The sequence below is a fragment of the Mustela lutreola genome, chromosome 14 (genome assembly GCF_030435805.1).
Source record: "Mustela lutreola isolate mMusLut2 chromosome 14, mMusLut2.pri, whole genome shotgun sequence".
NCBI lineage: Eukaryota > Metazoa > Chordata > Mammalia > Carnivora > Mustelidae > Mustela > Mustela lutreola.
The window spans coordinates 1111185-1123067 of NC_081303.1; the positions used below are offsets into that span (position 1 = coordinate 1111185).

The following is an 11883-nucleotide window of genomic DNA, read 5'->3' on the forward strand; positions in this document are numbered from 1 at the left end:
ATGCCCGGCTCGTGTTCAGACTGAAGAACTTGGGACGAGCTGTGTTGTCGACCCCCGCTGAAGTTTCCCGCTAAAGAAATATGTTCACACCGCCCCCACCGTCAGTTTGAAGCCTGGGTCGGCCATGTCTGGCCTCAGCCCAGGGAGCACAAAAGGGGCAAAATTATACAGGCTGGAGTTACGAATGGGTCTAGAAAACACTAGCCTTCCTCTCGGGTCTGTAATTATAGACCACGTTTGCTGCTCTGACCTGTGACAAGGGAAGAATCAGCTCCTGGCCAGGTCCAGCAGCCACGGCTGCGAAGAGACGTTACTGTGGTAGAGGGAGAGAGCACTGCCCCGGGAGTCAGCACATCCCAGCGGCGGGGTGGCCCCCATGGAACGCCGCGTAGCTCTGGACGAGTGACCTCTTTGTTCTGTGGGTTTGTAGGGTTCTTTCCTGCCAAAAGAGGGCTGTCGAGGCACTGGCTGATGAGCCGGGAGGTCCCTCCCAGCGGAAATGTTCCAGCCTCTCGTGAATGCTGCGCTTTCGTTTCCTTCCACTGCTGCCCGCTGCCTTCCAAACTCCTTCCTGACGGCCCAGGCTTGTCTGCCGTCAGAAACAGGAACCACACCGCGCCCTCCCAAGCTCCCCTGCAGCCCCAGGAGTCTCCGGGCTTACGCTCGGCTGCCAGGCTTACCAGCAGGAGTAGGGACATCTCTTGCTGTAGCGACAGCAGTAAAACTGCCACTCCCGGTCCAGCACGGACTCGAAGTAGCGGCTCTGGAAGCCGGCCACCAGCCCGTTGTTGGAGCATGTCTGGTACCTGGAGAGAAGGAACAAGTGAGCAAACGGCCAGAACACCACGACCCCCGCTCCCGCCGTGCCCGCAGCTCCCGGGGCAGCCTCCGCTTTGATGACCTAGACTCCTGGCAATTCGTGCCTCTTTGGTGGGGGGCAGAGGGAGAGAGAATCTTAAGCAGGCTCCACACCCAGTGTGCAGCCTGACACGGGGTGCAGTCTCTGGACCCTGAGAGCATGGCTGGAGCCAAAATCAAGGGTCGGATGCTTACGTGACCAGGCCACGCAGGTGCACCAGTTGTCCACTGTAATGCAGATGATAAAGACTTTGCTGTACTTGTTGAAATAACATATGGTCACCATTACAACTCCGACGACTCAGAGTATTTCCACTGAAGGAAACGGGGGAGCCTGGCTCCTGAGACGTCGATGAACTTATACTTACAAGAGTGCATGCATGGACGGACAGAGAAGCATCTTTTACAAAATAACACAACGTTATTCCTGCCACTTGAAACAGAAATCCCTTTATTTTACTTGCATTTAAAATAAGAAGAAAACAAAGAGAAACAATGAATCGATGAACTTCAAACAACGTTTCTCTGGCTCAAGAACAGAGCCCCAGGAGTTTGCACGGGACACCCATTCACTCCAGCCCATGCACCCCCAAAGCCCAGGTGGGCACGGATGGCACGTCGTACGGGGCACCCGTGGGAAGCTGGACTATATGCCCGGGTTCTCGGCACTTAGCAGGGATCTTCTTTCCGCCCGCTAGACTGTATGTCGTCAGGGTGGGCTGGCTTGGAGTTATCCCCAGCGCCCACGGTGGGTCCCAGCACACGGCACACTTCTTCCAGGGTGACAGGCCAACGGACTGCCTCAAGTTCCCTGTAGGGACCTTTTCCCTGTCTTAGACGCTCTGTTCTGTTTCTTTGAGGAGGGGAAACCCTTCTCTCTGGTCCACAGACCCTCCTCTTTCTTTCTAGCTGGTCTGCTGAGGCCTCTGGGCATTGGCCCGGCCATCGCACGGCACCTTCCTCGGTCCGGCTGCGGCTGCTGCGACCATTTCTTCCCTCGACCCTCCTCCACGACTGCTTTCTCCCGGCTCCGGCCCAAATCCCACCAGTGTCTGAAGGCTGCCACTTCCTGCTGGACGGGGCGGAGGCTGTGTCCACCCGGCCTGGTGCGGGGTGGGATCTCTCACTAGTCCTTCCGAAACCAGCCCTCAGCTCCGTCAGGTTCTCGTGTTTCCCATCTCCCAGCCACTGGTCAAGCTCGCGCTCGGGACGGTGTCTGCGTGTGATGGCCTGACGGTTCCGGAACACAGCCCCATTTCCCAAGTACAGGTAAGTTCCCGGAAGATACAGCAGATAGTGTAAGAATAAGGAATCCAGAATTGCTGTCTCTCTCCTGCTCATCGGTGAGAGGGACTTTGCTGAGACACAGACTATAAAACCAGTGATGGTTTCTTTGCAATCGCTGGAAACAACCCTGTGGATTTGCCGGAACTGGTATTAAATATACTTCCTGTCTCTGAGCGGAAGGCATCTGACCTCTCATTCACTCGTCCGTGCACAGCCGCACTCAAACACACACGCATTCGTCCATCCGCTCCACACACTACCCGGCGGTCCTTCTGCACAGTCACCACGCGGCCGTGCTGAGGGCACTGAGGAGTGGCTTGGTGTTGGGCAGCCTCGCGTCTCAGCCGGACTTGCCTGTCCCTGGGATGTTAGAGGTTCCGGCAGACCCCAGACACAGCGCTGGGGGATCAGGAGTGCGGGTTCAAGCGTGCGGTGAGACCTGAGCCCTGACCCACTAACCTTCTTTGCTCTAACGTTGCTCACGGCTCATCCTGCCACTTTGGAAAACACCTGCCCCCCTTGGGACTGTGACTGGAACGGATGCTCGGGTCTGGGGCAGCGCGTGGTCCGACAGCCTGCCGCGTCCTCGGATGCTCGGCTGTGGGGCAGCGCGTGGTCCGACAGCCTGCCGCGTCCTTCTAGCAGGGCGAGTGCGAGCCGTTCAGGAGGGAGGTGTTGGACGGCTTCTGCCTCCTCCTCCTCACCGTCACAGCAATTCTGGTTTCCTCCAAACAGCCCTTCGAGACCGAGCCAGGCTGCGGTTTCCCTGTGGCTCTTGTCCCATTGTCGGGGTTTGTCCTGTGGGGACCGTGTTCCCGGGGGGGAGTTCCCTTAAGTAAACATCAGTGTAGCAAGATAAGCTGAGCTGTTTCACGGGGCACAAGCCCAGCTCCATGAATTCCCGCCGGCTGAGAGCCAGGCCGCTGGCCCCGCGACCCTGTGCGGGAGTGTGTGTGTCGCTCCCTCACACGCCACCTCCGATGGCGCTGCCTGTGAAGATCAGAAAACCGGGCGGGGCTCCCCTCCTGCCTCTGTCCCGCGGCCTCTCCTTCTGGGAGCGCACGCGAGCGCGGAGTTCGGTAGGGCTTGTGGCCCACGCAGGAAGTCACGCCTTCCAGAAGTGGACTTGTGCCGGGGCACCTTGTCACACTCGTGTGGGGATCAGTGAGTGGAACGGCTAAGAGTGTGGACGGTGCTGCTGGCCCGGGCTGCAGTCACCCCTGGCTGTTGTCTTGGGTGTAGGATTTATACTCCATGTTGGCCTCAGTTTTCTCTTTTGTAAAATGGTCATAATAAGAGCACACACTCGTTTAACGAGACGATGCACATGACTCCTGGCGCTCGAAGCGTCATTTGTTAGTGTGACCTGCTTTCATTTCGTCCACTCGACAGCCGCGACTGTGAAAGCTGGGCCAGAGCTGCCTGCTCAAACGTCTCCAGTCAGAGCAAAGCCGGCGGACTCCAGTGTGGCCCTGAGCTGCTGACCGCCCAGCACGAAGCTCCCGGAGGTGGGCCGGGGAGCTGCCGGCCCACATGCCCGTGGCAGCGCGCAGACGTGAGTGGATGGTGAAGACCCTAAGGGGAAAGTCCGCTCCGACCTCAGGTTGAACCCACCCTCGGTGCCCCGCACAGCAGCTCTAGCAGGAGTCTGACGGGAGAGCGGACGGACAGGGGCCTGGTCAGAAGTCTGCCGTCCCCAGAGGCACGGGTGACACTGGAGAGCCCCTGCTCCGATCCAGAAAGGGCCCTGCCGCTCCCCCCAGAAGTTTCCAGGACGCAGAGTGACTGAAGCTCGCCCCACATCACCGTCTCCCTCAGGAACGAAGCCTGCTCCACGCCTGTCCCCTCCGATCACTGTTCTGTAAAAGCTCCTTATTGGACCAGACTCGCTCGCGCACGTGGTCACAAGCGGCAGGACCGCAACCAGGGGGGCCCGCAGGAGCGAAGCGGGCGAGGGTGGCCGTGAGCGGGGGCTGCGGGGTGGCCGAGGGCCGGCATCGGTGAGGCGACTCAGACTCTGTTTTTAAGAAGGGGCGGGTGGCGAGAAGACTGGCTGAAGCCTCCGCCCTCGTCTCGGGCCGCTCGGCGCTCCTGCACCACCGGCCGGACCACCGCACAGGCGCCCGCAGAACCGCGTCCCGGGCGCCGACTCCCCAGCCGGGGTGCCCCGGCCGAGCGCAGACGCTCCCGCTCCCGCCCTTCGGACGCCGAAGGCTCGTTGGTTTCACAAACCCCTGCTCCACCGGACGGAGGAAACCTTCTAGAGGGCGGGTCACGGGCAGCGAGGAGCCCTCCCCGAGAGCACGCGGGGACCTGCCATGAGAGGGCGGCCTCCCGTCGAGGAAGCGGCCGACCAGGTCCCACCCGCGCCCTGTCCTTGCCCCGCCGTGGAGCCGCACCGGAGCCCCATCTCGGGGAAACCGAGAGCAGGACCCGGACGCGGCTTCTTCTGAGGCCGAATCTCTGCACGGGAGCTCTCGGGGCCCAGCGTTGTGTCAAGACCGTCCTCTGCTTCCGGCTCCTCCCCTGCCCGGGGTTTCTCTGTCTCCTGGAGTCCTCCTTGGGTCCGGGCTGTCCGTCAGGCCGAGTGACGGAGGCTGGGACCGGCGGGGGTGCCCATGTCTGGTCGGGCTGGTGAGCTCTTCTGTGGGGTGTTAGTCCCTCCTCACAGTCTCGGCTGGCTTGGGCCCAAACTTACAAAAAGCCCAAGCTCTTACAGCGAGCGACGGGTCTGTCCCAGGACAGGGTAAAGCAGCGCCCTCTGGGTCAAGCTTCCACAGTCACATCGAACGGCGGTTGCGCGGTCTCTTTCCTCCAGGCCCGCAGAGGTGCGCCGCGCTCCAGGCCCGTCCGCCGGTCTCCACCCGGCCGGCAGGGGTGGAGTAAGAGCCACTGGGGGACAGACGCCGTGTGACTCAGCCTCCTTACTCTCCCCAGTTTTCCTCCTGATCCAGCTTGGCGGGGGCTTAAGTTCCACCAAGAGATTCATTATTTTAGAATCAAGTTTTGATGCCTCTTAATTCTCTTTTCCCCAGAACAAGCCTTTGAGTGCAACTCAAAGAACACAGTCCACAGGGCTTCAGAATGTTCATTAAAGCTTCCAGCAAACCCTCATCGGAACTACTCTCTGCCTGGTTCTGTGCGTGGCCCGGTGCCCGCTCGCACCTGCCACGGCAATGCGGGTGTCGGAGGAAGACCGGCACCATAGCCAGAGGAGAGAAGCGAGACACCAGGTGCGGACCTGGGGACAGCAAGTGGCAAGGGGAAGCGGCAAGAGGCGGTCTGGGGTAAGGCGTGCCAGTGCCGTTTCTGGAGGTACCTTCCGCCACACAGCGGGGACGTGAGCGCTCGGCCTGAAGCGCGCGGCACCGCCCGCCTCTGAGGAAGACTCTCCTGTCTTCTCTGCGTCTGGTTTCAAGTCCACCTGCCTGTCTACCAGGTTTCCAGACGGTGACGCACAAGGACCTGCTGAGTAGCTTCTCTGGATGAAAGAAAAAAACACAGCAGGACAGAGGGATAAAAACGTGTTCTCCTCAAAATACAAACTCCTGCTCCGTTTTGGAAAAATGCGACCAGTAGAGACGATCCCAAAGGCATCCGAGAAGATCCAGATGATCTTGTGTGACATATTAATGTCCTGAGGTCCATTATGGCTTGAGAGCAAGCCCAGGTCAGGTGGGGATCTGAGGCTCGGGGACAGGAGCCCACGGACATCAATTATCACAACATTTGCTAACTCAGAGATCAAATGGTGCCTCAACATCTCTGAAAATGTGAGCGATATTCAAGACACTCATAATGCACGTTAACTCTTCACAGATCATAGCTAAATTACACATCCCTAAGCAAAACAGTAACACCAGGGGCCTTTGTAATGGACCAATTTACATCTCATCTCCAGCTCTTCAATGGACTGTGATATCTGAGTTGAGTTTCCACAGAGCGGTCGAGAGTAGAAACAAGTAACCTTTGTCAGGGACCTGCCACGCACGGTGTATGCTCCACGCCGTGACCCCCCGTTCATGACTTCAAGTCACCGAAACCGTCTCGTGGCACGGGCTTGCCTAGCCAGTTCCCGCCGCCACCGGTGTGCGACCTTAAGGAAACGTGGACTTGAGACATTATGTGATCTTCTCAGGGACACACTGCCGGTAACGCCTAGATGTTACATCACTTACTTCCGTCTTTGTGGAGGGAGAAACGGGCTCGGAAGATGACCCAGCCCGCCTCCGCGGCAGTACGGTGGCCTCTGGAGCACTGTCCTGCTGGGCTGCAAAAATCATCTTTCCATTACTTTAAGAGGAAGATCTCGTAACTCTGGGGAGCCTCTTATTTAAGGACAAGATTATGTCTGGCAGGCACGTCCGCAGAGGCAAACCCTCTCCTGGGATTAGTGGACATTTGCCATCCTTATGAGCACAGCCAAGAGCCATTTTTGCAAAACTCGAGTCCCCCAGACAGTTATTAGCTGATTCCTGGGACTCCGAAGAAGGGTGGCCGTGGTGGGGAGTTGGCAAGAACCCCGCAGCGGTCATCACCCTTCTCCACACTTGCCTTCTTGCCCTCAGAAGTCACTCTTCTGGGGCTGCGATATCTTCTTGAGCCTGGCTTTGTCCACAAACAGAAATGAAGCCAACCTTTCCCGTCGGCCAGCAGCACTGGGGCATCGAAATGTCTGGCTTGAGCCTCTCCCTCTGCTGCTCACCCGCTCCCAGCGGCCAGGCGTCCCGATGCTCGGAGCCACACCCCTCCTCTGCCAACGGGGGTATGCGGTGCTGCCTCCACGCAGCACCGTGACGATCAGTAAGACTAGACTGCGAGTGACTCAAGGCCACAGACCGTATGCCGTTCGTCACGCTCCGGGAGTCCGGCAAAGTCTGTGATAAACATCTTGTGTGAGTGAAAGACCAAAGGAGCGTATATTTATAAACCAGCCCGCACCACCGAGACCAGGCCGAGGCTGGTAGCCCCACACGGAGCACACCTGTTTCACGGGTTTCTCCGTCGCCGACTCCCTGGGCCTTCGCTCCTCCTCCGTGACGTGAGGACGCTGCTGCGCTGACTCTCAGGCCTCTCCTGGGCTCAGCTTCTTTGGTTCCGCTGCTGTTTGCCTTTAACTACCAGTGTGGGGCCTTGTTTGTAAAATCCTTTCAGACTGAAGTAATCTTAGATGTACAGAAGAGTTGTCCCCTGACCGTATCTCAGAACTCTGGTTCCTTGATCTGCGCCGAGGAGTTTCGATCGCTGCAAATGTAAGTGCCAGAATGCATCTGGGTTTCATGTTTCCCACGAATGTCTTCTTCCGTGTGTGTGTGTGTGTGTGTGCACCAAGATCCACACCAGAATGTGGCATTCGGCCCCTGTGGTTTTTGAGAGAAAGAGCTCATGACTGTACTTTTGAACGTTTACCGGGACAGTAAGGTTTGGGGATCATGGAGATCCAATAAAGAATTCATCGGAGGTGAGTGAGTCCGACGTCCTCTGTGCATGTTTCAGAGGACCTCAGGGAGTCTCAGGGCAACCAACACAACTAGCCAGAATGTGAGGCCAACAGCAAAGCCGGGCCCTATAAGCAACAGGACACTGAGAGCCGAAACTACAAACAAACGGTTTCCCCGCAGGTGCACCCGCAGGCTTCTCTGCTGGGCAAGGTGCGGACACTGGCTGGGTCGAACCGCTCTCAACACTGGCTAGTCCGATGCAGGGGTGCGGCCGCATTTACTGGTCCTACTGTGCGCCGCATGCCCCAGGCCCTGGGGAATATTCTGGGCCGTGTCAAACAAGACAGAGTCCCTACCTCCGTAAAGCTTGTTTGAAGGAGACGGACAGCCCACAAACACCGGTCAGGTGATGACGGGGCCTCCGCAGCAACTGCAAGCAGGTCGGGGAGTAGAAGGTGGCAAACATGGGTCTGGACAAGGTGGTCTGAGAGTCTCAGAGGAGGTGGCACTGTGAGCCCTGAGGGCTCAGAACCGTGGATCGGGGGGATCGCTCTGCACGTCCAGCGCCCTGGTCTCGCGGAGAGTCAGATGACGGGAACCGAGCTCCGGTCCTGCGCGCTCCGCTCCTGGGCTCCGGGGGCCAGCCGGCGCTCCAGAGTCCGGCACCCGAAGAGGTAGTTTTCTCCCGAGAAACTGTAGCAGGGGTATGAGTCGCTCAGCCACGCTCGACACCCTTTTCATTCAGTTATTTATTTTTAAAGATTTTATTTATTTACCTGAGAGAGAGTGAGCGGGGTAGAGCAACCTCTGAAGCAGGTTCCGGGCTGAGCGCAGAGCCTGGCCCGGGGCTCAATCCCACAATGGCGGGATCATGACCTGAGCTAAAGCCAAGAGTCCGACTCTTAAGAGACGGAGCCACCGGCCACCCTGTGCAGCACGTTTTAAATCTGTGCTTCCATTCGCAAGCATCTCTGCGGGTCCTGTGTCCTGTTGTCAGATCGGCCCCTGGGCTCCTCTCCCTCCTGAAGCAGACCCGCCAGGGGACCCCGGACGGGGCCGAGCCAGAGTCCCGGAGCCGCCGCAGCTCTGCCCCCAGAGCAGATCGCAAGCCCAGGGCGAGTGGGACGGCTCGTCGGCCGAGGAGCAAATCCTTTCCTTCCAGACTTTTCACTGAGACCAGAGCCAAAACTCAAACCAATAATCATCTCAAAAGCGCTTTTGTGGTAATTGGTATCAGACCTGGGGCAGCAGAGGTTTTCATGTTTGGGCATTTTTCACTCTGTGATTAGCCAAGTAGGAGGCAGCGGAGGGTAGAAAGGGGGGAGGAAAACCATTGAGTCGGCCCGGCCCGGCGTGGGGGCAGGCAGCCCGGCGTGGGTCGGCCCGGCCCGGCGTGGGGACGGGCAGCCTGATGTGGGGGCAGGGGAGACCGCCTCGTCTGTCAGCCTGTCCCTCGACTCCCGCCGGCCGAACAGAACCCCGTCCGTCCACTCCCTTCCGCTCTCACTTTTCTTCCAGCAGCCTGGGAGCTCCGCGCACCGGACGCAGCTGGCACGTTTCAGACGAAGCACCAGTTGCCTTCTCTCCCAGCAGGGAGACGCAGGGGTCAGAGCGCCAGAGAAATCCAAGTGCACTTTCGGGGCCAGACGAGCGTGGGCTACGGCGGTTGTGGATTCTTCTGAGGTCATGCAGCATGACATTGATTTTCCACATGAGGTTTGAGCCCAGAGAGTTGAACCCCTGGAGCAAGGTCACATGGTCTTGGAGCCTTGGACCCAAACGCAGGCCTTCTGACTCAGAGCCCAGAAATCATCTCTGAGCGCTGTTTTCCCACACGGCTCTAGAAAGGGGCATTAGAGGGGGCCCCGCGCAGACAGCAGCCCCCGCTGGGAGGACCAGGCCGAGCCGTGGGCCTGGCTGTGGGCGTCGCCGAGGCCGGGGGGACTCCTAACAGGAGTCTGGGTTATTAAATCCACTGAACAGAGACAGTCGGGCAGACAACGAAAGCCCAGGAAAGGGCCACACCTGCTGCCCCGTGTTTGACCGCGCCCTGCCCGCCCCCGAGCTGGCTGGGCCCCTCCTCCGTCACGGTCACTGCGCCCCGCCGGCCCCCGAGCTGGCTGGGCCCCTCCTCCATCACGGTCACCACGCCGCCTCCACTCCTGCAGCCTCAGCTTCCTCTGCGACCTCGCAGCTCCCGGCCCCCGGGGGACACCCTTCCCTGGGTCCAGCGCCGGCCCCTGGCCCACAGCAGGGGGGCAGCAGGCGGTCACGATTCTCGTCACCGCGGCCGAGCTCATGCACTTCGGGGTTAAGACGCTCTGGATTGAATCCCGGCTCGGCCACTTGCTGGCTGAGGGGACCCCGGGGTCTGCAGACGCAGTCTGGCTGCGCATAACGACTCAGGATTTGTTCTGAGCGCTGAGGGGATAACAGTGCTAGCCCAGGGTAAGCCCTCCCCGAACGGCGGCCGTTGGACGACTCAGAAGTCCCCTCTCTTGCCTGCCCCTCCACAGGCATGTCGGCGCCTGTCCCTCTCCGTGTCTCGTCATGGTGCAGTCTGCTGGCTGCGTGATCCCCCAGGTTCGACCACCCCCAACCCATTCTCCGCCACGTGCTTCTGGAACCCTCAGAGAGCCCTGCTTTGCAGCCTGGACCTGCCTCCCCCAGACCCCTCCCTCACCTCCGCCCCCGGGTCCCTGCCCTCGCCCCGAAGCTGCCTGCAGGCAGTAGTGCTGGGACAGGTCCTGACCAAGCTCTGGGGCCGGGACGGTCACACCCACAGCGAAGCCCCAGCCTGGACCACTTCACGCCACTGACTGTGGCAGAGTCCGTTCGGGTGAGGACAGCACTTCTCCCTGAAAGTCTTTAGGAAACTATTCTCTGGCAGTGAAACCCACTTTAAATTCACAGAGAGGAGGATCTCAGCTCTTACAACCCAGAGAGCGAGTTTTTCCTGGGGCAACAGAGACTTAATTTCCCTTCTCTTGGCCTCAGCTTCTTTGTCCACTCTTCCCCAGTCACTTGTTTCAAGTCCGTGCGTCTCAGACTGTCTGTGTCCCGTTGGTCACTGTCCCCACAGTCTCTCAGACCAATACCATCGTAAAACAGTAAATAAGTTACTGCCAAATTAAAACGCCATTTGGACATCACAACAATGTAAAATTGTTGTCTTTAAAGTGTCTTTGGAGCACCTGGGTGGCTCAGTGGGTTAAGGCTCTGCCTTCGGCTCAGGTCATGATCCCAGGGTCCTGGGATCGAGTCCCACATCGGGCTCTCTGCTCAGCGGGGAGCCTGCTTCCTCCTCTCTCTCTGCCTGCCTCTCTGCCTGCTTGTGATCTCTCTCTGTCAAATAAATAAAGTCTTTAAGATAAAGAAATTTGTAAAGTGTCCATTTCTGTACTTATCTTTTCGTAGGCTAGGAAACATTTCGCAGACCCATGGCCGTCCCCGACCAGACAGAGAGGAGGGCTTGATTCTGGAAGGAACAGAACCTCAGAGGAGCCCGTCTGCTGCGGGCACTCCCCGTCCTGGGTTTCTGTCTGTCCTGAAGGCTACTGGGCAGCAGGCCGGCCCCCCAGAGAACGAGCTCCCGGCCCCCGGCCCTAGAGGCTGGAGCAGGGACGGCTACCACGGCCGCGTCCCCCGCTGGGCCCCCCGCCCCCGCCGCGCCCCCCGCCGCGCCCCCCGCCGTACGCAGGCTGCCCTTACCACTCCATTCCGGCTCTGTTGATCTCTTCCCACCAGCACTCCGTGGGCTCCCCGAGGCTCTGCGGCGTGGGCATGCAGGCGTAGTTCCACTGTCGGTCCGAGCCCTCTTTCTTGTTGAAGATGCTCCTCACGGCCACCACCACCTGCCCATGGGGACACTGGTAGCTGAAGCCCTGCCGGTTCAGGTTCACCCAGCCGTCGTCGCTGTAGTCGTGGTACTGCTGGTACGGGTACCCGTAGTCTCCGTACTGGCCCCAGGCCGCGGGGACCAGGGGCAGAAGCACGCAGAGCACAGCGAGGTCCATGCTGCCGGGCGCTGGCAAGCACTGAACCCCTGGGCCGCCGGGCTGACCGTTTTATGCGGCGGCCGCCGACATGTGGCCGGCAGATGTGGGTGAACGGGCTCCAGCTGCTCTGTCATCGCTGAGGCAGGACTCTTCGGCGTGGAGATCCCGGCCGCAAGCCCATCCGGCTCGTTTTAAGGTGGAATTCTAGGAAAACGGAAGAACGTGCACATGAAAGAAACGCCCTGGAAAGAGACTGGCTCTGCAGACAGAGGATACTGGCAGAGGCTTCACCCCCACGG

At 59.4% G+C, this 11883-nt stretch overlaps 1 protein-coding gene across 1 annotated transcript in view; it reads right to left on the bottom strand.

Annotated features, from left to right (window-relative positions):
* Nucleotides 1-11648, bottom strand: part of DPT (dermatopontin) — a 30499-nt gene extending 18851 nt beyond the window's left edge. The window contains exons 1-2 of the mRNA XM_059146036.1: nucleotides 11298-11648; nucleotides 681-806 (exon numbers count right to left, since the gene is read on the bottom strand). Of these exons, the coding sequence (XP_059002019.1) occupies nucleotides 681-806; nucleotides 11298-11602 (431 nt within the window). The 5' untranslated portion in view covers nucleotides 11603-11648. The remainder of the gene's footprint in view (nucleotides 1-680; nucleotides 807-11297) is intronic.
* Nucleotides 11649-11883: the final 235 nt, after the last annotated feature.